The sequence below is a fragment of the Calidris pugnax genome, unplaced genomic scaffold (genome assembly GCF_001431845.1).
Source record: "Calidris pugnax isolate Ruff unplaced genomic scaffold, ASM143184v1 scaffold8, whole genome shotgun sequence".
NCBI classification, from domain to species: domain Eukaryota; kingdom Metazoa; phylum Chordata; class Aves; order Charadriiformes; family Scolopacidae; genus Calidris; species Calidris pugnax.
The window spans coordinates 2571619-2597131 of NW_015090830.1; the positions used below are offsets into that span (position 1 = coordinate 2571619).

At 41.5% G+C, this 25513-nt stretch overlaps 2 protein-coding genes across 3 annotated transcripts; both read right to left on the minus strand.

Annotated features, from left to right (window-relative positions):
• Positions 1-1720: 1720 nt before the first annotated feature.
• Positions 1721-15052, minus strand: LOC106887358 (carboxymethylenebutenolidase homolog). Of its 2 annotated transcripts, none has more exons than XM_014940822.1 (6): positions 14955-15052; positions 9010-9229; positions 6218-6325; positions 3642-3784; positions 2762-2853; positions 1721-1999 (listed from the first exon to the last, which is right to left on the minus strand). In XM_014940822.1, the coding sequence occupies exons 2-6, from the start codon at positions 9219-9221 to the stop codon at positions 1820-1822; spliced, it is 735 nt and encodes a 244-aa protein (XP_014796308.1). In that variant the 5' UTR covers positions 9222-9229; positions 14955-15052; the 3' UTR covers positions 1721-1819. The 2 variants fall into 2 exon arrangements, with proteins under 2 accessions (XP_014796308.1, XP_014796307.1); XM_014940821.1 differs by lacking the exon at positions 14955-15052 and adding an exon at positions 14809-14874.
• A 1420-nt stretch (positions 15053-16472) lies between these two features.
• On the minus strand, positions 16473-25249 carry LOC106887363 (carboxymethylenebutenolidase homolog). Its single transcript, XM_014940824.1, has 6 exons — positions 25079-25249; positions 21531-21744; positions 20799-20906; positions 19038-19180; positions 18534-18625; positions 16473-16871 (listed from the first exon to the last, which is right to left on the minus strand). Exons 2-6 carry the CDS (start codon positions 21734-21736, stop codon positions 16692-16694), a joined length of 729 nt encoding a protein of 242 aa, XP_014796310.1. The 5' UTR covers positions 21737-21744; positions 25079-25249; the 3' UTR covers positions 16473-16691.
• Positions 25250-25513: the final 264 nt, after the last annotated feature.

The following is a 25513-nucleotide window of genomic DNA, read 5'->3' on the forward strand; positions in this document are numbered from 1 at the left end:
AGCACTTTGTACGGTGAGCACACACCTCTTTTGCATCTCGCGTTTCCAGCTCTCACTCCGTGACCTGCAGATTTAGGGTGAAGATTTGGCTGTACTTGCAGTAACTCGTCGCTACCCTGTCAGCTTCAAACAAATGATGCATCTCCATTTGTTTGGCTTTTTTTCCTTTTTGCTTAGTCACGGTGTTAGTGTTACAGCACATACCATTGCAGTACTTGTGACTGACTGCTGGTCTCTAAATACATGACCTGATTGTCCTCTTGCACGTTCGCCGACCTTCTCATGCTAATGGAACTCCATTAACCTGGAGTTATCCAGGTTTTACATTGGGGTAATTAAGATACAATAAACTTCCAGACCTCCACCTTCTTCTCCTGGAAAAATGTGTTATGAGAGCTTACTCACCCAGGTAACAGCTGGATTAATGCATTACACATAGATGGCATCATATGAAAAGCAACAATTAATCAGCAGTCGCAGGCCAGAATTCTCTGAAGACCTCCCGATGGGAAAGCCAAAGGGCCATTAGCAGTATGTAAAGGAGGAAAACATGGATGGGAAAAAGCAAAAGAAATTAAAATCCCATTGAGAGAGAGACAATTAACACATATTGTTGACTATTTTTAAATGACACACCACAACTTATATTTCTCTGACAGTCTATCAGTTTAATTTGATAGATTGCCATTAGTAAAATTAAGGCTTTCCAAAATTACATTTTCTTCCCATTAAATGACATAGCAGTCATTACCAGTAGCACTGAGAAGGTGAAAAGGGACATATATTTTTTTCTTTTCCTTATAACTGGTGCACTTTTCCTTCTAACTGGTGCACCAGCACCCAGTGAAGATACGAGGCAGCAGACTAACGAACACAACAAGCCTTTCTCCCCATGAGGCATAATTAAACTGTGGAAGTCACTGTCACAGGGTGCACTAGAGGTCGGCATTTACAAGCAGGGTCAAAAAGGTACTGGCAAATCCACAGGGACTAGGTCCACCAGTGGCCATTCAACACACTCTCCAGTGGCAACATGCAGCCCAGGAATCCCCTCAACTGCTGGCTGCCAGGTTGGGGAGTGAGAGGGGAAATTCCCCACGCAGCCACTGCTGGAGGTTCAGCGCCGAGGTGGATGCAATCCTGAGCTGATGCAACACCAAGATTTGTGTTGTATTATCAATTACGCAACAAGATACATTATGCAAAAACATGTAACATTTCTTCCTTAAGCAGCAACCAGGGTTTGGAAGCCACGCATTAAAATGCCCCGTCTGCAGACTGCACTGTAGTTTTGAATTCCTAAACTGACCAGAAAATCATCTACAGAATTTCACAGGTAATTTGAGAAAGTAGTACTCCATCTGAGTAACCTTAGCCACATATTTTGAAACAAGATGTGCCCACTTAACGCCACATCTGCCACACAGGTACGGGTCAAAAACAGCCTAATCTCTCCAAATGAGCTTCACCAAAAATGTATTTGTATCTCTAAATTTTAGGCTTGTGATTTATGCGAGCTAAGATGAACAATGGCCATAATGCACAAATAGATTAATTTACCATTAGTCTAACTTATTTCAAGCATTAAGATAAACCTTGAGGAACTGGAGAAGTTTCACTGTATACTAAAACATGACCCTGCTAAGCGAAATCTGAGAATACTTCAAAAGAACATAATATGAAGGTATCAATTAGAATCTACTGACAAAAACATCTGAGATATTCTGTTTGCTTTTTGCTTTAATCTTCTAAAATGTGTTATCAAAAACCTCCAGTGTATTACATAATTGTGTTACAAATTAAGTTGCTTGCTCTTCTATTAAATGTATTTATTCAGCCAGTTGATCATATCCTTTCTTCCCTCCTCAATGTAAGGCTTATCCTGAGGATTGATATCTTCTCTTTTGCGATGTACAAAACCATGAGTTTGTCCAGGATAAATTTTAACTTTATAATCGACTTTACAATCCCTCTTTAGCTTCTCCTCCAGCAGGGTGACCTGTAAAATAGAGCATAGTAGTAGCTACATTAATGTAGCCATATTCCATGCTGCCACTCCCCATCTTATTCAGAATTCAACTCCCTAATTTAGCATTCAGGGTAGACATTAATAACCAAGCTCCATATGGGCAAACCAAAAAGTAAAATTATATAAAGAAATATATATAAATACAAAATATTTATATATATACTTACTATATTTATTTATACATATAAATATATATTTATAAAAATATAAATATATATTTCTTGTTTTATATATATATAAAGAAAAAACACCTTTGCAGGGCCTAGAAAATTTGTAAATATAAAGGCAAGCTCAACATGCACAAAGACATGGATATAATAAAAGTATTTCCTACATGTGAAATATATAACAATGCCAAATACACTACAACTGAACAAAAAGGTTCTAACCTCTAGATAGAATTTGCTGTATCCTACATGGTTTGTGGGTTCCTCAGACTGATAGAAAACAGAGTAAACGATAGGTCCCAGAGTACAGCACTCCAAAACAGCACTGTGATTTTGATAAAACTCTGTTAATTGGGCTAGTAGCCGTGCTTTTACAAAAGAGAGAAACTTTAGAAAGAAATATATATCTAGCTTTCATTCTTTCCCTAGGTTACATTAGCTCTTCTATGTTTAGGTCCATTTTTTGGCTTATTGTTTGACCTTCAAGCACTATTATGAGACTGATCTTTCACCACAATTCACTATGGAAATTTAAACACGCAGAAATGAAAGGTTATTAGCATACTTGATGAAGGGGAATGAAATCATCTTTTTCAGCAAAAATGAAAAAAGTGGGGTTCAGGAGATTGGCTATATCATCAGAATCCTTGATTAGTCCTAAAAAGAAACAAAAACAAACCCTTTTCAATTGACTTTTAATATGAAATCCAAATTTAAATACAGCACTCTGCTTCTGCAGTGAAAAGTTTTCACGTCTCAAGATATTTGTAACTATAAATACCATTTTTACTTTCAAGCTACTGTAACCATGGCTCCTAGAAGAATACCCTCCTAGATTAAAACTTGATTTAAGGCAGTTTCTGAAGATAAAGACTGAAAATCTGAACTAGTAAGACTTGAAAGATGCCTTCTTGGTATACAAGCTTGAGTTCATTTGAACTGACTCGGAAAGCCAACACTTCTGTAAGTCAACCGGAATTTACATTCTGAGAACATTAGCAAAGGGCAGTTTACCTATCCCAGCTTCTTCAGCACAGCATAAAAGGAAAGCTGCTGCTAAAATAACCACAATCTAAATTTACAGAGTAGCCAGATCAAAAATAACACTCTCTGCTCCTGGGTGAAGTTCTACCTCTGCAGCATGCAGAGCAGTAGTAAACAGGAAAAGTGAGCTAAATTCGGAAGATGACTGAAGGACATGTCTGTCTGTCCAGACCTGAAATAAACACATGACTGCTATGACCCATTCTGAATCTAGGGACAAATATCCACACCACCATCTTCTTTGCATAAAAGCCTTCCTACTCTGCTGAAAATTAGAATAGAATAGAATAGAATAGAATAGAATAGAATAGAATAGAATAGAATAGAATAGAATAGAATGGAATAGATCAAGTACCTAAGCTTATATTACCTGCTTATGTTACATCTTCATATTTACCTACCATAGAGAGATACACCAGCCTTCAATTCCGGGTATGTCATCATCAGGTGATGCACAGCAACACCACCCCAGCAAAAACCAACGACTCCTAATTTCTTTGCACCACACTGTTCCTTTAGATATTTCAGGACAGCATCAGCTTCTCTGGAACACACAAGCAAATGCAAATTAAGCACCCATACTAAAGCCAGTATTTGAAAATATGAAAAGAAAATGTAGAGATGCATATAAGTGTCCCCATATCATGCTGATACTTTGACACACTTTAAATAAATCATTATTTCAGACAAGTATTAGGAGTTGCTAATCTGAAATCATCAGAAAGAGTAAAAAAGAGAACTGAATGGAATAAAATGAAAACGCAACATGAATGTACATTGAAGGAGACCTAAAGGGATGGAAAGTAGAGGATTGATTAAACACCTACCTAAGAGTTTAAAAGCTGCATGAATTTCTGCTTTGTAAATGTAGATAGAAAAGGTAATAAAAACCTCTCTAGAGAATATGATTCATTAGACAGAAAAATGCTGACAATAACTGCAAGTTAGCATCTGAAATAATTGCTGCCGGAAATTCAATGTAACAAACGTGGTAGATATTTTCATAATTTGCAATGCAGCTTGAAATACACCTTGCCCAGATGCTGTATTCTGAGAACACCCACTTACCCCTGCGGCAGGTGTCATCATGCAGAGGCAGTAAAGTATTGATGGGATAAAGGTAGCAGTTAAGTCTTTTATGTCACCTCAAGATCATATTTTCAGGCCCAGTTCCTTGCCGCCTGGGGCACACGAGCTATATATCCCATCGATACATCAGCCTCACAAATGCCATGTTATTCTCCAACACACAAACACAGAAACAAATTAAGTGTGAAAAAATTATTTTTTCACTGGAGCTGGCACTTGAAACATGAATCTCCTGTAAGAAATGTCAGGCAGAGCCCAACCTGTCCTTCCCAGTGCAGCAGAGAGGGCACAGATTCCAGGCTAAAAAGTTTCCACAACAACTGAACTCTCCGAGACAGAAGCTCTCTGGAAATGATTCAGTTATGACTCCCATAACCTTCTCACCAAATACCTAAGCCTAGCAACCTTCAACCTAGCTACTGCCAACAGTCCAAGAAACATCTTTGCTTTCCCAGGAAGTTAATTAGTTTAATTTCTAATTGAGCCCTTCTCCAAATTTTCTTGCCAACAGCTTCCTTCTGTGTTACTAAGGCAGCACAGCAACTCTGCTAGTGACTGGTCTTTCCTGATAAATGCTCAGGCAGTCTTGCACATGGGAGAGGAAGACATGATCTCTTCAGGAGCAAGACCAAAACAACAGGCGACTTTACTTGCTAACAAGTTAAAATTAACCAACAGCTTAAATTAAAAATTTTCATCCTGGCTGGTTTTGCGTCAAATTTGGGAAACTGTCTGCTAACGGCTCTTCTAGTCACAGAGTTTTCTAACACTCTGCCTGGCACACAGGCTATAACAAAAGGATCCCAAAGTTCCTTTGGGATCCCATCTTCAGCATGCTAAAGAAAGCAGTCACATTTCTCTCCAGACATGTTGTATTTGTGCTGTGAGGAGACATGATAATTTGGACCACATGGTCTGCCTTTGAGATGGAGGAAGAAGCCCTAAGCTAACTGTTAGGTTTTCTCAGAAAAGAGCAAAACAAGAGGTGCTGCAAACACTGCTATAGTTCAGGAAGACGCCAGTGAAATCTGTTTCAAAATCTGCAACAGAAATCTAAAACAGGTATCATAGACTCCATCACTAGAAGGAAATTATGAGCTAAGGAAACCAAAGGATGTTCTAATATAATTGGGCTGATGTGCATCCAGGAAATCTGAGCAATGAAGAAAATGCCAACACTGCTGAATACAACTCAGCTATCAGCCAGCTATCCTAAAATGCTGGAAAAGGTTACAGTTACAGTTAGAGTTACACCAACAGCCAGACAGAACTGGAACCAACAGAGTTTCTTCAGCAGTGGTGCCAGGACAACATTTTAGGAGCTAATGAAGATGCCCTTTATCCCACTAACTACAGGAGCATATAGTCTGCATGTCTTGGCTCCCAGTACCCCGTCCCCTAGGGAGCTGCCAGCCCTCACTGGGCCCTGACAACAGATGATCCAGCCACCAGTTACCTGGGGACAGTTACACCATGTTGGGCAAGTACAACAGTGCAATCAAAAACTCTTTTGTTCTTTCCACGCATCTCAAAGTATCAGTCTGTTACACTCGGAGAGACTCAAGACAAGAATTATGCCTTTCCACTGTTTGTGTCACTGGTCATTTTTTAAAGCATGCTTTTTGAGGCAGGGGAAGCAATTAGCAGTCTGTATCAACATCAGATGACAAAACTCTTCACCCAGCCACTACTGAGAGAGTTGTCCTTGAACTCTGCTCAAGGCAAAATAAAAGGTCACTGGTTCCATTCACTTTTAAGGAGTGATTAAATAAGTCCACCTTCACTGGTAGATTAGCTGAATCCAATCTCAAAGGTAAAAAAAGGGCAGGGGGGAAAGCAATATCTGACAGCAGCAGGCAATGTGGTATCCGGCTCCCTGACATCTTACTTGTTTATTTTCCTGGCATCTCGAGTTTTCAGCCAATCATCAAACTTGCTGAAGTCATCAGAAGGCTTCCAAGGTTCTTTTCCTGCAAAAAAATCTGGGCAGATGGCTCTGCACACACAGATACACACACAAAAAACAAAATCCAAATTGAATTAATTAATCAAACACTGAAATTTTTTCCATGCCCTTCGTAGCATGCAAAGTTTCTACCCAGCCATAATTTTGGTTTGATTTCTTTTTTCCTGAGAAAGTACTGATTTAAAGATCATTGTTAACTGTTCTACAGAAATGCTGTAAGATTTATAAAACATTTATAGGCATCTATACAGATTTTTTAAATTACTAAACCACATAATACAATTTGTGATACAAATCTGGAAATTATAAATATTTTATCCCTAGTATTTTACCTGTTTTGAGTACATAATTTGAAACTACACACAGTAAACCAATAGATTATCTTGTAAAGGATGATCAAACTAGGTCCTGCTTACAATTTTAGATTTTGCATACAACATAATACCATTTAACATAAACCCATTGTTAATGGGTTCCATTTAGACAAAGACAATTATATAAAACAGTTATTTACAACAGAGCACATCATGAGGCTTACTTATGAACTAGAAAAAAAAATCCAAACACATGCGTGATGGACTGAGGTCAGGAAAGAACAAGTGAAGGGAAAACGTGGGGAAAAAAGGAAGAATGTTTTACCACAGATGTCATTTGGTGACAGGAAAAAGGGAAGTACAGTAAGAGTCCACTCAGTACTAAAGAGTTCCTGCATCACGAGGGTGCCCAAAGCTTGGCTTGGGATGACCTCGGCTGAAATGTGTTGTGTGACCAGCAGCAGAGCTGTGATGGTGCAGTGGATAATACAGTGGATTCTCCACATGCAGAAGGAAACATGCAGGCAGTCTGGAGGCTGCCATCACTAGGTCACCCCCAGATGCTGCTGTGTGTTCTCCCAAGCCCAGCTCACAGGGAAGTAATAGGATCTCTGGGAAACTGCTAACATCCTTCACTTATTAAATGCCTTTGTCTCTCTCCCTCCTCAGACACACAGCATGTACCACAATGATCGCAGTGAAACGAATGGATCACTTTGGCCTAAAGCAGACCAAAGTACGTTGCAAGCATTTTTTTTTCTTTTCTGTGTTTGACCATTTCTGTTAAAAAAGCAGCGATATCCACAGCATACTTGTGTTTGGAACGGTACAGGCAAAATTGCACAGCCTTTGGATAAGAACCCGTCAAAAAGGCTATGTATTGCTTTGAAAGTGAACCTTCCCAAGCCCACATAGAAGAACAGGTTCTTCCCCACTCAAACTCAGGACACTACAAGCCATCAGTCTTAACATGGTCTCTGAAATACAGCTCTCATAGCTCCTCATTCCATAATGCGCTTGGAAAAAATCCAGCTATTTTGCTCTCAATAAACATTGGTGCACCAGTTCAGCATCCTAAAGCAATCGGGGAAGATACACATGGGCTCTCTTCATTCAGACACTGCTGCCTGAAAACTCTCAGCTCTCCTCCTGCTTAGAACAACAGAAACACCAGCCTTCTTCTCATGACCATTGCAATATTAGCAGTACAGGTGGAGGGAAAGTAGGTATTACAAAAAGAAGTATGACACGGCATGAATCACAGGGAAAAATTACAGTAAGGAAGGTAGTGTGGAGAAATACCAATTCATCAGACACTGGGTACTTTTGACAGAGTGGACTCTTACTGCAATAAGGAAGCACGCTGTCACACTAGCAATTTGCCAGTATCCTGCACAGCACAAAAGGTGTACATGCAGTTTCACACTGAGAACAACTGCATGTGGTCACAAGACAAACATACTTCCAGTCACGGAGCAGAACAGGGGATGTCAAGTCCCCAGGAAAGAGAACAGCCGAGAGCAGACTATAAACCAATTCACTCTTCCAGTGTATCAGAAAACCCTAATCCTCAACAAAGTATCTTTCTCTCACAGAGACATAAGAGCTCCTTTCAGCTCCACAGACGGATCTCATCCACATGGCAACTGTCTGCTGACATCTGACTTCCCTCAGCTCCACAGGCTGAGAGCATTAAAGGCACCCTCTCTCAAAACTAGACCACTACAGAACTAGTTGGAGGTTTCCTTCTTGGAACTGCAGGCCAGTCCCAACCCTATACAAATATTTGTAATGTACAGTACAAATGGACTACGTTGCAGCCTATCTAGTTATTGCAAGATGTTGCTGCATTTTGGAATTTAACTGCTGTAGGGCAGTGAAAATAAGTGTAAAAGATTTAGGGGGAGAAGCGGACTGTATTTAATACCCCATGTGTGCATATGAATTATTCATATGTACATATTCAATATCATATTCAAAATACAACACTCATTCCTACTTCTGATGATGATTTTTTTTTAAATCCCATCACATAATTTAGCCTGAATGACTGCTTATTTTAAAAAGACTTCTGAAAACAGAACCTATACTTCTGTTTCAGAACACACTACTTTTTAAAGCCATTTAATATTGCTGGGAAAATTGTCAGGATCACTATCATATTTTCAATAATTCTACACATTCTATCTATGCAGTCGCTTCTGTAAACAGCGAAGTATAAAGGAAGCATGCTGTACTCTGCAACACTTCACAGCAATGATCCTTTGTGGTTTTGTGTTACGGAATTATATCACTTAAACTGCCCTCATAATAGTTTCCTCTCATGTATGGCAATAACAGTTCCAACATAAGGCTAGAAATCATTGAGTGGGATTTCTTGGAGGAAAAAAGATTTCTTACATGTATCCATTAGCTGCAAGCATATCAGCCATGTATCTGGTGTTTGGGAGTTGCCATCCAAATATATCATGAATCACAATCACAGCTCTGTCTGTGCTGGCAGGTTTGCAAACATACGCCTTGATGTGCTCAACTTGTACTTCCTGCCCACGGCCTCTGTAGTCAAATCTGTCTCCAATACCACACGGGCAGGGCCTCGATTCGTTAGCCATCTAGGAATCTACAGGAAATCAAAAAGGAGAAACAGTTAATATAATTTATTTGCAGTAACAGCTGTTATTATGGGTCATTATCTTTATACAGTCCCATCCAGACACCTAGTAATACCCATGTGACATTGCAAAGTTAGAAGTGAAAGCTCCAGGTGTTTATTGTAATCAGGCTCTTGACACCAGCCCTCTCTGGTTAACATAAATATTCATGATTCCGGGTCAGTCGCATAACCCAGGAGTGCAGTAAGGCAGAAGAAGGTCTTACATCACTCCACTATTCCCAGCTTTGTGCCTGGAGCAATCCAGCATGTGATGAATTCTCACACACTGTGCTTCATAACCATTCCTCTCATGTGGTCTTACAGCTCCTCCTCACAGGCTGGCACCTGGGAACCTCTTGCTGGTAACTCCTGTGAGACTTCACTGGCAGCATGCTGCTTTTCTGACTACTCTTTCCCTTCAGGTTTTCATTGTGCACGTCTCCTTTTCCTTCCTCCCCGGGGAATCCAAGGCTGCTGCTGCCTACATGCACTTTGCTGGTCCCTTGTATTCTCTGTGGTGTGCAGCCCTTTCCCAAGGAACACATCATTAACTGGCACCTCTAAAAGTTCTAATAAATCAACTGGAAGAAGGTAAACACCAGAGAGTTTTCTCGGAGAGTTACACACTATGTAATCCAAACTAAGAGTGGTCAGAGGAATACAGACACACACCAGTGTTGTGCAAATAACTTATCCTCATGTATCACTGATACGCAACTTCTCCAGAGGTGTACATTTTAAAGGACAAACTGGAAAATACTCCATTTCTCCTCAAGTGAAGAAAGGTTTCCTAAGAGTTTATGACTTAAGAGGTCTTCTCAGAAGAATCCCTCAAGGTCAGTTTAATTTCTTGTTCCTTTCAACTGGAGATAGGCCACTGTAGCATCTTTTTAACATATGACTAACTTTTGATGTCATCCACCAAGCAGTAGGTGGTCAAACATAGAGCCTTTTTTCTATCCTAGTCTGAAGCTGCTTAGCCTAGCTCTGCCATCACTCTTAACTGATCCAAATGGCACTGCTTGCTTATTAACAAGAGCTAGTCTCTCCTCCTGTGTCAGTGCACGCACTGGAACAATATACCTTGGTCTGGCTGGTCCCCTTACTAAAATGAAATGCAGCATGCTGGCAATAAAAATCAAATGCACTCTTCAATGACTAACTATTTTTTGTTAGGAACATACCTTAACCATTTATCTACTTCTGGATTTTCTAACTAATTCAAGCAGATGTCAAATAAGACTTTTAATATACTTCCAATACTCCCTTCCCTCTTCAATTTCTCTTCTATTAATGTGTGGAACATGGTAAATGGTATTAGAAACAAAACAAGAAAACATAGTGAACAACAAAATTAATTACTCCAAATCCTGCCTCTTTACACCAGTTATGTTCTTTCCACAGGACAACACACTTTGGGGTAATCCATGGAGAAGCTCCCAGCACTGAGAACTGGTCCCTTTTAAGGATGTCTCCCAACAGTGCCTTTTTTGAACAAAGCTCGTCTCCTGACCTTCTGCAGTCAATCACCACCTAAATCTCCAACAGATGCAGCTGGAGTTTAACTTGCCAGTTATACAGAGTGCAGCTTTGCCAGCATTACAATGAGGCAGAAGTGCCTTTTCCAAATCTCAGGCAAAGAAAGCAAAGGCATGTGACTTCAAACACACCCTGTACAACTGACCAGACTTCCAACAACTCTCCAACCATTGTGCTTGCCGAATGTTTTCCTTCATGAGCAGTTCATCTGAGCAGTAAGTTGACAAAAATTGATTTCTATTTAAGTGAAAGACTTGTTTATTTTAAAATAAATGTTTAAAAATACATGTTAAAACACAAGCTGTGTTTAAACAAAAAATAACAGTATTGCCAAGGCTTAATAAACAAAAACAACACGCTGCATCAGTAAGTATTTTTTAAAAGCATAATAACTTGAAGAGTGTTAACGAGTTATTCACAGAAAGGCATAAAACATGTTGTACTGCTGAGGCTGTCCCTACAAACATGCCAAAATTCACAGCATAACCTCTCTTTGAACAGAGTGAATACCTGTTAAAAACACTAATTAAACCGACATGGATACAGATTTTTAAAAGTACAAGAGAATAGTTCACAGAAGGGTTTAACAGAATGTTGAGCAGACCACGAACAAAACACTTTTTTCTCCCCACACCCCATAGAATTTAGCTGGTACGGCTAAAATACATTTAAATAAAAACTGCAGGAACGCAGAATATTTAAAGTTGCTTATCAATTTAATTCTAATTTTCACCTATATGTTATTCAATCCCCACAAATTTGATGAGCAGAAGGTTGTTAGTTTAGGAATCTGATTCTATCTGCAGTTTAGATCAGCTCTTTGCACTTGTAGGTGAGATCAGCTCTTTGCATTTGTGAAACTTCAAATGAAATACAGTTCAGATTTGTCTACAGCTGACACACATGAAGACTTTTTATCATATCAGCTATTCGGGTTTGATCTCCACGTAAGAAATCAGCTGCATTGCCATCTCTTTCGACTTTTCTTTCAAAGCTTTATGAAGTGTGAACTTCATTATGACTTTAAAATACTGCACATCTTGTCCTTTTTTTTTTTTTTCAAAAAACTACTCGTTATACTTCACAGTCTCACAGTTTTAGACACTTTGTCATATTTTATCAAGCCCACACACAGGATATTTACAGCCCAGATCTGGCATTTCCATCGCCCTGATTTACCCTTCCCAGTTTCAAGATTTAGACTATCACATAAGCCCCCTCTATAAAATAAAACCAAATAGTAAAACAATTTTGGTAAGACCCAGTTTAGGCAGAGAGTCCAATCTGTGAACTCCTAATATTGAGGCCACAGCACAACAGCACCCGTCCTGTTCTCCCAACCACAGTGGTGAGCCTGGGGCTACAGCATCAACACAGAAATAGGTAACAAGACTCAGAACAGCCCTAGTTTGAAACACTTATCGTACATTCCTTTATTTATTCTTCCCATTGCTCAGAAACATCTCATCAGCCCTTTTCCTGCTTCCTCTATGGCATGTCATCAAGGTAGCAACTCCCTTCCTTCTCTTCCAGCAAGCTCTGATCCTCAAGTGTTAGGTGTGCCAGACACAAAACTGGAAAAAATGGGCTCTATGAGAGCCTGTACTGTAACAGAGGCTTCTCCTACCTTTAATGAGAGCTGGTGATGCTTGGATGGTAGAAGTTCAGATTTACTAGTCTATTCTTTGAATGCTACTTCTTCCGTGATAAATACTTGAGTTGCTTAATGTACATCCCCTCTCAATTGAGTTTTAGCGGGTTGAGTCATTTCAATGTGATTTTGCACTATTTGGCCAATCAAGTTTAAATAACTGAGAATTGTAAGGAGATTAACTCGGCGTTTGGGAACTAATACTGTTTGTCATGGTTAAAATTCCCTTAAGCAGCTCAGCATACCTCTATTTATATTTGTTTGTATGAGAAAAAAGATCTTCCTCATGATGAGCAAGCATAAACAGAACACCCTCAGGGTACAATTCAAATCATGCTTCTTCCAACTCATTGGCTTATCAAGTTTTACTCATATCCCAAGGCAATCCAACTTTGCCATGCACAGGCGATAAACCGATAAACAATCAGTAGTGCAAAATAAAATGCAGGGTGTGACAGTGTTGTATCACAAGGGCTCCCTCTGAAGAGCTCAAAAGTCCTAGGGAGAAGGTGACATTCCACCTGTTACCATAACCCAGCAGGCTACAGTGCCTCGCTGCACACAGAGACAACGTTCAGCAGATTTGCTCACTACAACTTCCCACTTCCTAGGAAGCCAGTTTTTCCCCTGACAGTGGTGTACCATTACCACAGGATTTGACAGGGACCATTCAGAGTGTTGATTATTGTAATTAGAGCCAAGTCCCCTAAAAGCCTTCTTCATGACAATCCAGGAGAGGGGCCCCATCTTGTGGACACTTCCCGGAGCGAGGATGATTGCGAAGCTGTTAAACACAGTGTTTTTAATGCAGTGCTGAAAAGCTAGCTATGATAGCTGCATCAGATCTCGCCTAAGTAGAGTTATATCTGGGCTGAGCTGCTAAGGGTTATGCTCAGAAAACGCCTCCTTTCTTCCTCCAGAGCCAAACCATCCTCCCCTTTCTGCAGGTGTGAGGAATCCTGCCTCCATACAGCTTTTGAAGACCTGGAGGAAAGTTTACGTGAATTGAGGAAGGGGGATGAGGGCAGAGGGGAACAAACAAGTGACAAAGTCAGGGCATCCACCACCACCAAGATCAACTAACTAAGCCTGGGGACAATTTCTCAGGGGCTTCAGAAGCTACGGCACCTGTGGCTAAGTCCTGTGAACGGCAGGAGAGCCTGGATCCCCACCCAGCATGGCTGGAGACACCCTATGCCAGCATTGACAACCCACGGCTCAGCACATTTGGAGGAAAGTACAGGCAGGCTCTCACACCTCTTCTGTAAAAGCTGTTTACACAACCTGCAGCTGCATCCTACACGTACTATCCCACAGCTACAACACCCGGCTCGGTAGCCTCATCTAAGGAGGCTCCCTACTGAATGCTTGTTTCTAAGAAGCTGTGCAGTATTTGGGAAAACAAACAGGAGAAAGCTGCTGTGCGTGCAACACGTGTTTCAAACAGGTTTTTAACACCAACAACCCAACTGGCATTTTTCAGTTCAGGACAAGCTACAGCAGCCGCTGCTTTCCCAGCTCCCTCAAATTTACATTTTCCTGATCGGCAAAAGCTTTGTTATGCTCAGCACTCATCTCCTACAAAAATGATGTTATGTATGGCGCTGCCTTCACAAACCCACAGTTCTCGGAAGATTTTTCTAAGGTCATGAAGGCACACAGGGACAAGGACCTGGAGCTCTCCTTGGAGTCCTTGGGAATGCTGCAGGACCAGGACCTGGGCATTTGGCTACGCCAGATACAGCTAGCGACCTGGCATGGCCACCTGGGGACATGGGTTAACACAGAATCGGCTTATGATGCAGAAAGCACCAGGTCAGCACAGGGATTTCAGGGGTCAGAGGGGGTTTGGGGTTGAAGGTGCCCATGGAAGTTCCCTTGTCCAGTCTCCCACCGCGGGCCAGGGCAGTTTCTAAGCCAGACTGCACCGCTCAAGGCTTCACCCTGAGGGGTTTTGAAACTCTCCGAAGAAGGAGACGCCATCTCTTCTCTGGGCAGGTTGCTCCAGAGCTGGGTTGAGAAACCCCCTCCCCGCCTCAGAGCCCAGCGCTTCCCCCAAAGCCTGCTGCCTCCTCGCCTTCCCCCTCGTCCTTCTGACAGGGCCCCCTCCATCGCCCCTGCGAAGGCGGCTGCAGCCGCCCGGACTCTCCTCAGCCCCTCGCCCCGTCCGCCCCGACTCCTCGGCCTCGCCCGGCCTCGTCCCCCCAGCCCTCAGCCACCGGCCACCGCCCGCCCCGCTCCCGCTGCCCAGCGTCTCTCTCGCCCGCAGGGGCCCACGCCGCGCCCCTCCGCGGGCAGCCCGGGCCGATGCCGCCTCCACCGGCGGCTCCCCCGCCCTCGGGGGCGCAGCCGTTACCAGTCGCGCCCGATGCCCGTCGCCGTGTGGGGACCGCGGCCTATCGCCCGCTCGGCGCCCGGCCTGCGAAGGGCGGCGCCGGCTGCGGGGATCCGGGGCGGGGAGGGCTCCGGGCAACACTCAGTGCCCCACCGCGGGCGCCTCACCTCCGCCGGGCCCAAAGCGGCCTCGGGCTCCTGGGACGGAGGGTTCCTGGCGGCGGTGGGGGGCCTGCTCACCGCCGCCGGCCTGCCGGCGGGCGCTGAGGAGACAGGCCGAGGCCTGCGGGGGAAAGTGGCGAGTGTGGGGATGGGTAGCACTTCTCCAGGGCCCCCAGTAGTGCCCGAAACCCAGCCTGGTGTTGCAAAGCATGTCCCCTCCAGAGAGGTACTCAAAAAACCCCTCGCACATGTATGTATTTTTCTTCTGAGGGAATTTGACTTGGCAGAGCAGGCTGCTGGGCTGCAGAGCACAGAGCTGCTGTTGCCAGCTTTGCAGAAGCAGGGCACCCCAGGGAGAAGGTGAGCCGCCAGACATAAGCCATGTGCTTACAGCAGGGCATCTGTCTTGCCTGTAGTACAGTGCTTATGTTTTCCATTTAAAGTTTCATTCTGACTATTGAACGTCCTCCATCACCACACCGATAGCCATACCCATGCTTACACAGGTGCTCCAAAGGCGCAGACAGACATGCTGAGAGGCCACACAGGTTCTGGCTGGCAGACCAGAAGCCGAGCAACATGCAGCTCATAGTGCCTCTAACGTCAGGACTTCTCACAGCAATGTTGTTTAACATACTCAGTCTATTGAGGTATGCAGACAACCAGTATAGTTACACTAATAGGATAGCAATGTGTGAAACTGTCAGGTATTCCTGATACCAAAGGGAAAGTAATGTCCGTGCAGATAGCGAGCCTTGATTTATGGCTACATTAACAAGGCAACAAGCATGAGAAACTGACAGATGTTGTAGAAAATGAAAAGAGACGTGGGTCCCTTAGAGGATCTCTGAGTAAACACAAGTTGCCAAGTCATTACCAATGCAATGAAATGAAAAAAAAAAACCCAACAACAAAACAGATTAGCAGCTCAGCAAAACTGGAGCCAGTTTGGTAAGAGGAAAGAGGAATGTTTACTATTGTTTGTACATTGTATACTTGGGAGGAGATAAGGGCGTTAAAGGGGAAAAGCTTGAGAGAGGAACAAGGAATATAATGTAAAGGAAACAATATAATCAGGACGGAGTAGGGGTACCTGTTTGTGAGCCCTGTGCCTGATCACCACAGTTTGGACCAGGACAATAAAGGCAGTGTTTCTGCAGTGTTCGTGCCTGGGTTACTTCCACAGCTAGGAGGGACTGGTTATACCTTTCCTGGATGTTGATGAAGTAATACTAGAAGTGCCTTTCTTAACGTTGCCAAGGGAATACCTGGAGGTTGCCACCTAACAACATCGCTCCTTCCTAACTGCTTAACATAGCCAAATGTTCATTTCACATACGGGAAATTCTGCTCAGTATTTCCGTGTTAACAGCTATGACCACCAATCATCATTCCAAAATAAAGCCTGAAACTACTCGGGTAAAGTCAAGATGAAGTCATACTCACTAGCATAGACAAATGGGTAAACAATATCATTACTATTGATGTCATAATGCAGAATAATGAAGCAAATACAAATCAAGATAAATTTAAATAACTTTTTAATGCCTAATTGTCCTTTAGTCAACTTTGATTTCACAATCTTGTGTAAACCTTGTAAAAAATAATTAAGAACTATAAATTAAAATGTCCCTATTTTTCTTTGTGACAATTTTCAAAACCAGATAGTTTTCCCTTGGCTGTTTTCTTCTTTCAAATGAAATCAAACACTGATCTTGAAGCCTACTGTTACTTCATGCTTTGTCAAATAAACATTTTGATCCAGTCAATCATATCTTTTCTAGCTTCTTCAATATAAGGTTTATCCTCAGGTTTCATATCTTCTGGCTTCAATTGTGCAAACCCATGAACTTGTCCAGGATAAACTTTAATTTTATATGCCACTTTACAGTACTGTTTCAACTTCTCCTCCAATAAGGTAATCTGTAAAAGAGAGATTTTTTTCATTATGTTGCGGATTTGTGTTTTTTCTTAAGTTTGCCAAACACCTTTTCTCATACTGCTACATCTTGGTCTTTTCTCAACTGTCACACTTGAAGCAGGTTCTGTGGCTCAACAGATGAGAAAACTTCTTTTTGGAATACAAGACTGAAACATTTTTTAAAAGTATGGGTCAGTCTAAGAACCTCAAGATTTACTGCAAAGATGGTTTGGTAAATCTCATTGCCATAAAGGAGCGGGTGCATTTCTATTCAGACACTTAGTTTGGTAACCTAATTTTAAGCTCTGATCTTGAGAGAACATATTCCCTCAGTGACTCTCAATCCAAAATATTTTTATAGGCTTAGTAACAGAGTTTAAGAAACCAAAGGGTTGGTTTTTTTTTAGTTTACTGTATGACAAAAAAGACACCACTCCTGCACCATCTTTTCGGAAGTACACACATGCTTACACACACAGTACTAATAATATGATTATGTACCTGTATACATGTGTAGACACATTTTTATGCTCATTTCCATTAAAAATTAAGAACATAGGAGAATGAGCACTTATTTTGCCCCTGCAAGCTTATTTCTACCCACTGTGCAGGTTAGAGACAGTACTGTAAGTTATTTCATGTTCACTTTTTTTTTTCCAGAGCCCTGGATTGCTCAGTGCAGAAAACAGTGTATTTGAAGATTTATTTTTTTTTTTTAGCGCAGGAATTTTTCTTACACAATCTGCACAGAGAGAAAGCTTCAGGAGGAAAGATATGGTTTTAATGTGTAATGCATCATGGAAAAAAATTATTTATGAAAATTGTGCCCCTGGGAAAAGGACACCTTCACCATAAGAAGGGGACAGGGAGCGCAGGAGTTGTTTTCCTGTGCAGAGTAGACACATATTTTGAGGTAGAGATCAACGTGCTGAATAACACAGAGGTAAATATCAATTGGCTTCTGCATTCCCAGAGTGTACTGCCAGTTCCCCAGTTAAACCCTACTCCTACACAGCAAACTACTCTAGAGGCGGTAAGCTACCCTTGTCACCAAAGAGAAAGAATTTACACTCAGAAGAGGGCACCAGTTTCCTACCCATATATTTTTCCACCCTCTCATATAACGCTTACAATAGAGGTTATATCAGAATATAGAAGGCAGCCAGGAGTCAAAACAGAGGCCACAAGTTGTCATTGTCATACTTAAAATTCACGCCCACTCTTCTGACACAGTTCGTTTTGTCTTCCTGTACCGAAAGCAGTTAGTCATTGTTCCACATCATCAAAAAGTTCAGTTACTAGGCTGATTTTTTTTTTCCATTCAAATTGAAACAATTCAGTGGTTTAACTACCTGTTGTCTCAACCATAGCAGCAATATCCAAGTTTTTGAGTTGTTTGGCTCCTACCAGTTGGATCTTCCTGCCCAGTTTCACACTCTGCTTGTCCAGCCACTCAGAGACTGATGACTGGTCTTTACTGCATTTCTCACCTCAAAAAAAAAGCTTTGAATAACCTAAGCAAGATACAGGGGAAGTTGAAATATAAGCAAAACCGTCCAGCCTGTCTGATTTTTCGTATCTGAAAATGGTTTCTAACAAACTAGGATTTCTGTGTAGGATAAAAGAACTATGGGAAAAAGAAAATTATTTCCAGTGCAACTTACCTGATCATAAGAAATAGTGTGGTCTTTCTCACCAAAAATGAAAAATGTGGGATTTAGTAAATTGTATCTTTCTTCGGAGTCCCTAATTATTCCTGTAATGTATTTGAGAAACAATCTGTTAGTGAGGTTAACAATCTTGCAAAACAAATGACAAATTAAAAGACAAAATTTCTATTTAAGATTACTTAATAAATACTTCTTTTAGATCAGGACAGTTTCTATTCTGATGGAGAAAAAAGCAGTTAGAAAATATGTTTCCCCACTCTCCAAGTGCTAAAAAAAGATTAGAAAATTTCTGTGCAGAAGGAAACGATTTTTTTTTCTGGTTTACACCATTCTTAAATTTTGATACCGAGACAGCATATTGCTGAAATAATCATAAGTAAAATCTACAACTCACCTTTGAGTTGAGTATTTACAGAAATTGTTACAAAGCAATAACTAGACTTACAAACTATGCATAGTTGTGTGAGCCCATATAAGTTTGCATGTGTTCTACACTACCATAGAGGGACACCCCAGCGGTTAATTCAGGATTTTTCAGCATCAAGTGATGTACTGCCATTCCACCCCAGGAAAACCCAACGATACCAATCTTCTTTGCACCGCATTGTTCCTTTAGATACTTCAAGACAACATCAGCTTCCCTAAGACATATAAACAAAAGTAAACTAAGGAATCTATTGCAGAATCAGTACTTAACAATTTAAGAAATAAATTAAAGGATACATGTATTTTTCTGCATCTGCACCCCCAATTGTTTAAAACAGAATACTTTAAAAACACATTTCAGCCCAGAGCAGTGACTTCTCTTCTTAAATGGAAGTTAACATCTCTGATCCTAGTTTAGGAAAGTACAGGTGTAGGTACTTAAATACTTACCTGAATTGTGACCTGCTCCTTTGTTTTCAAAATAAGCAAATTTTTAATTGAATCACTTTGTCTAGGACAGGACAACTAAAGACAAGACATATCTGCAAGTAGAACAACATCTTGCATTATGGATTGCAAGAATAGATAAGCTTCAGTGTGCTATCTCTATAGAGTCCACCTAGTTAGATAAAGATTTATCTTGACTGTGTCATTCCTGTTGCATGAGTTAATATTAAAATACCCTACCAAGCCCACATGTAATAATACTACACTAAAGTAGCAATTATTCAAAATTAAGTTGTCAGTAACTATAATGTTTAAAAAAACAGGTATTGCATGAGGTATAATGCAAAAAATATGAAAATTGGTTTTAATTGCTAACTTTTTAGGTCTTAATAGTTTTATTTTTTTCATTATCGACAGAATTTCAAATGAATTTTAAATACAGACTGCATACACTAATAGCTATATTTTCAAGTATTTGTTGTATTAGTGCGGTCCTCGCAGGTTTGGTTAGGCTGACAAAAAACTAGTACAAGAGTGACATGAGGAGGTAATTGCGTCCTTGGCCTGTAGCCAGGGGATGCACTGTGAATGGATGGGCTTTCTCAGATTCAGTTTGTTTGGAAGGAGACTAAGTCAGTCATGGGTACGTTGGATTCCTTGTGTGCTGAAAGAGCAATGGATCCGACCTTGAGGTCAGCTACAGGGGAACCCTCAAAAGACAGCACAGCCCTGTCCTTGAGGTCTTAATTGTTTAACACAGTGCCCACATGTCTGCTTACTCTTTGAAGTAGGATTTTTTTACATGTGCTAGTTATTTGTCTTTTCAAAAAATTTGGTCACAGCTTCTGCAACGATATGGTCAAAAGCTTTGCTGAGAGATGTGGTGATAGATGCTGAAGACACAATGATGCTTTCCATAATTCAGGGAAGCCCTGTTACAGTCAATTGTAGGCTCTACAGGTAGCAGGCCCTCTCTTTCACATTGAGAAAAACAGTATAGTTGATCAGATGTATCTTAGGTTTTGGGCCTTCTGGCAAATTTGGATCTAGTGCTGCTCAGGAGAATGTCATCTGCTCCTATCATTATCTACATGCAGAAAGCAAGATGAGCAAGTGACAACTAGTAGGTGGCGTGAGCAGCCGTGGAAGAGTTTGCCTCCTTACCTTGAGGGACCAGAGGCAGAATCAGCACTTGTGGGTGAGAGTGCTGGGTATTTCATAGCCTGTGAAACTCTGGCTATGGGCCTGTGTGGCCAATATAACATAGTTAGAAAAGGGCCCAGGAGAAAGATGCAGCCAGCTTGAGGTGCCACTTCTAACATTTCACACAAATTTCCTGTGTTTGCTGGATGCTCTTTAAAATTAAAGTACAAATATGTAACTTACTTGTCCACTTTCATAGGATCATGAGCTTTCATCCAGTCAGCAAAGTCAGCCCAGTGATCAGTAGTTTTCCAGGGGTCTGTCCCCTTGAAGAAATCTGGGCAGATGGTTCTGTGTGAGACAAGGAATCAAGTCAACTTTCATGTCCAGATAGGGAGAATCTAAAGATGTCAAAATGTCTCCTAATGTCTTTTCTGCTCCAGAGTACACATCTATATGGTTACTATCTGAGTCATATTCTACTCATCCTGTTCTGGCAATCAGCAGAGCTAAAAATACATGTCTTTCTATGGAAAAAGACCCCACAAATAAACTTAATGTTTCCTTAGACATACTTAATATAAAAGCAAAGGGATTAAGCAACCTTCCTGATGCTCTATAAACACACATCTCTTTGCTAGTAAGAGCTAAAGCAACTCTTCAGAAGATTGGTTCTGAAAAGTTTGTACAACTTATAGATAACAGTGGTTATCTTTTAATCACCCAGCCTGCCACATAAACACAAACACTGGCACTTCATGACTCTCCTTGTGGCTTTGTGCTCAGGTAGCCATTTTTGATGGGTCCATTTTAGTAGCTTTGGTGGCCTCATGGGAACAATTTGTCCTTTTGCAGTTTTATTTGCTCAGACTGAAATGGTATTTTTGCCCTATGTGTATGGGAAACCATATACATAGCTTTGGGCTTGGTGATCTCTCTGCATTTAAGAGGAAGACAGGAAAGAGAATTGCTTACATGTATCCATGACCTGCAATCAAATCGACTATGTATCTAATGTCTGGGAACAGCCATCCAAATATATCATGAATCACAATCACAGCTTTGTCTGTGAAAAAAGATGGTCTGCAAACATATGCCTTGATGTGCTCAATTTGTACTTCATGGCCAAGGCACCCATATCGAGATCTTTCTCCAGTATCATATAGAAAAGGATCAGCCATTTGGAAACCTAAAAATAGAGAGCAAGAAAATAAACACAGATTATTAAGGGCAAATAAAGGTATATATGACCTGCAGAAAGTAGTTCATAACTTCTGTAAATAATATTGACATCCTTGCCTGAAACTAGAAAGTAGAAAAAAGCACAAGCAAAGTTCCAGTGCAGAATGGCTCTTTACCCATTATATGTTATTAAGTTGAAAATAAAGAGAAGTACCAAAAGCAAAGTTATAAAATTATAAAAAAAAAAAACCTGCTTATGTAGCTTCTGACTCTCACATGACATTTGTTTTGTTCCCATACCACTTTGTCAGCACTGGTGTGGAGAAGTATGGCTTTAGATGTCACTCTGTCCCCAGGAATGGGGCCATCACATGTGTCTTCATGGGGAATCCCATGCTGGTTTCTCTGAATTATGTGACTGGTGAGGACCACAGCACTCAACTGCTATAGTTCAGTGCTTCTGTCAGTGCTGGCACCTGCTGGGTAACCCGTGCTTTCGGTAGCAGCATCACAGCTGTTCTGGGAGCCGATGCGCTGGGCGCAGTTGGTGAAGGACTGCAGTATGGATTTGTAAATTAGATTCCAATGCCCTAGGCCCATATGCCCTTGAAAGGGATTGCAAGAAAACAAACAGATATGCAAAATCTCATTCAAAATATGTGAGAGTGTCCTTTGTCCTCTTGTCCTTTCTTCAAAAACATCAATTACAGACAATGAGCCAGTAGCTGTACTAGAGAGATTAAAGTCAAAAGTTGTTCTGATTCTATGTCTCAGGAGCTTGGAATGGACTCCGTGCAAAAAGTAAAATGTGATCCTGTAATTAAAAGTAGTGTTATAATGCATCTATACAAGCAATCCAATTAACTCTGCAAGGGCAGTGCTAGTAGTAGCATTTCCATGTACTGACTTTGAAACTGTCCTTGGGGACGCATATACATTATGACTGTCTCTGTTTCATCATTTCTGCATGACCCTATTGTTTCTGTTCACGTTGTAACACGTACTTCAGAAAACTATCTACTCTTCGTGGAAGTGCATCAAGTTCTGGTGAAAATGTATACCTTCCTCAGCTCCCCATTAACCACAGCAGCGGAGAGCTAGGTTTCACTGAGTAATGGGAAATTTTGCCTGGGCAATGCAGACACACTTGCAACCAGGGTGCAGGCAGACTGGAGAACAGAGAGTTGGTGCCACAGAGACTCACTGCTTGCTAATGCTTTACACACTTCTCAGCTTGCATGATTTACACAGGCTCAATAACAGCATTCAGACTTTATATGCACTTAGACTGCCTTATACTCAAGATAATCAGCCTTCCCAACATACAGCACAGAGACACTGTTCTTCCTCGTCCTCTCCCAACCCTGAGGCTGCTGTCACCAGATCTGGCAGCACTGAGTTCGAGTAAATATGCTTGATTACAGCCGTAACCCCTGGCTGATAGAGTGCGGTGTAGAGATATAGAAACTGGGCAAATGTGGCTTTACGGCTAGATTCAAGCTGCTTCAGAAATAGTCATGAGGTGGATGATCTCACATTGTGAGTGATCTGAGAGCTGATAACATTTGTTAATTGCTCTCCCACCTTTCTCAACATCTGAATGACAGGGTTAGTGCTAGGAAGCATAAAGTAGCCTGATCTTCACGACTAAATTCTCTATTGGTTTGGCATCATATGAAAGTGGAAGTTGTAACATGCATGGGAGAGTATCTCCTTGTTTAAGCCCCCCATAATAGGCCTGAAAATGCTTGAGAGGTGTCTATTCATGCAAAGGATGAGTGAGCTTGTTGAAGTACAGGAGACTGCCTGGAGAATTCACAGGCACTCCCAAAGATAGCTAACACCATTGGCTTCTGAGATGGTAGCCACTATCTTACTCCACTAAGGTCTTCTTTTTCAGCCCGGCACAACCTGTGGTGTCCCCTTCAAGGAAGTAGTGTTTAGGAGGCATTAAGCTTTGCAATAGTTGTGAAACAGCCTACTCCCTAACTGTTGGTTGCTTCCCATAAATCATTTCTTTGGCCTATCTTGATTGATGCCTAGCCAGCTGGCTCTCCTCCAGGCACCAGGCTGCAGAGAGGAGACCTAGTAAATAGTCAGCCACACCTGAACTGCTTAGAAGTCTTTGATGAGATCCTGTTCAGTCAGAAGCTTTATTTGTTCCCGCCTGCTTTGTCCCACGCAACATGGTGTGGCGCAGGAACAAGATAGGATATTTCCTACCTGTCCTGTCTCACCTCATTCCCTCTTCCCACCAACTTCAGCCATTACACTTTTCCTTTTCCCGCTTTCCCCGTGGCACGGTTCCAAGCAAGCAGCATCTTGCCTTTGTGCCCCGCTCCTCATCGCTGAGCTCCAGCACTGAGAAGACACGGGGCCTGGTGGGGGGGAAAACTGACTGCTGCCAGCAGGGAAAAAAGACTGATATCTGTGAGTCTGCTGTCACCCTTCTGCTCGTGAAGAGAAGGCCTTCTCACCAGTTATACTACTTCTCCTTGGATGTCTTGATACTATTCAGCTTTCGTACAAATAATGCAGAAACTGAGTTATTTACTATTATCACAAGGCAAAGGTGGGCTCCCTTGTGTGGTAGGACAGACCTGAACTACTATATTTTTAGGGTGCAACAAATTACATGGTTAAAACTTGCTGAGTCTTAGTTTTCAATAGCAAAAACCAAATGCCTTGTTGGAAGGTGAGGCTAAAAACTTTTAAAAACAATTAGGTGAAACAGGGGCAAAGATAGTCCTATGGATAATCCCCACTTCTCAGAAAGTGAGTATGAGCACGTGATCTCAAACCGCTGTGCTCTTTGGCAGCACCTTGGAGACTAATGATGCCAAGGTGTGACATCTCTGCTCTTTTCCTGGTTCCAGTGATAACATTTTAAACTCCAGCAATAATTAATTTCACTGGTAAGTGCTCCAATGGACCAAACAAGGAACAGAATGGGAATTCATTACCGTAAGAGCAAAAGGAATTATTATGGTCCTATAATGCGATCTTGCTACTGATGGACATACAATGGTTACCAGTGTCCTCAGAACTGTTGCTGTGCCACAGCAAAGACTCAAAATGAAATCCAGTTTTTCACAAAGTTGACATCCTTTATCTTCACCTTATCTGCTCCCTAATACTTTCTTTGTGCATTTTTTTTTACTGAAACCAAAATAAAAGTCACTCTTTAAAAGACTGGTTTTTGATGAATGTTTCATGCTTTTTCAAAGAGCTGTATCTAATTGCTTAGCCATTTCAGATTTCTCCCTTTCAGCATAGTTAAAAGTAGTTAGCCTTTCTCTGCTGCCAACTCAGTCTTTGTGGACCAGTTTGCCATCACATACCTGGAGTATAGGATCCTGTTTTAGCCCAGTTCGCTTCTTCTGCTCAGTGAGATACCAGCTAGATTTCTCTAAACACAAAAAGAAGAAAACCAGTTCTGCTGACAGTTTTGCTTCTGCTGCTGCCCATCCAGTTTCCAGGTGCTCTTCAACTCTTCTGCAGCCTTTGGAGGTGAGGAGGAGAGGCTTAGCACGGGAGTCATCCCAAACGGAAGGGGTGGGGACAGATCATGCGGAGAGGCAGGGTGCAGCAGGCTCCGCATCAGTTGCCTTTTACTCTACTTTTTTTTATTTATTATTTCAGGATTTAGAAAGCAAGAAGCACCCAAACACTATACTGCACTTTTTATTTTTTTTAATCTCTCTAAATATGCGTAATTTCTAATGAAATAGTATAGAGAAGGTGAAACAAGGCTGCTGAGTCTTATTATCAGCACA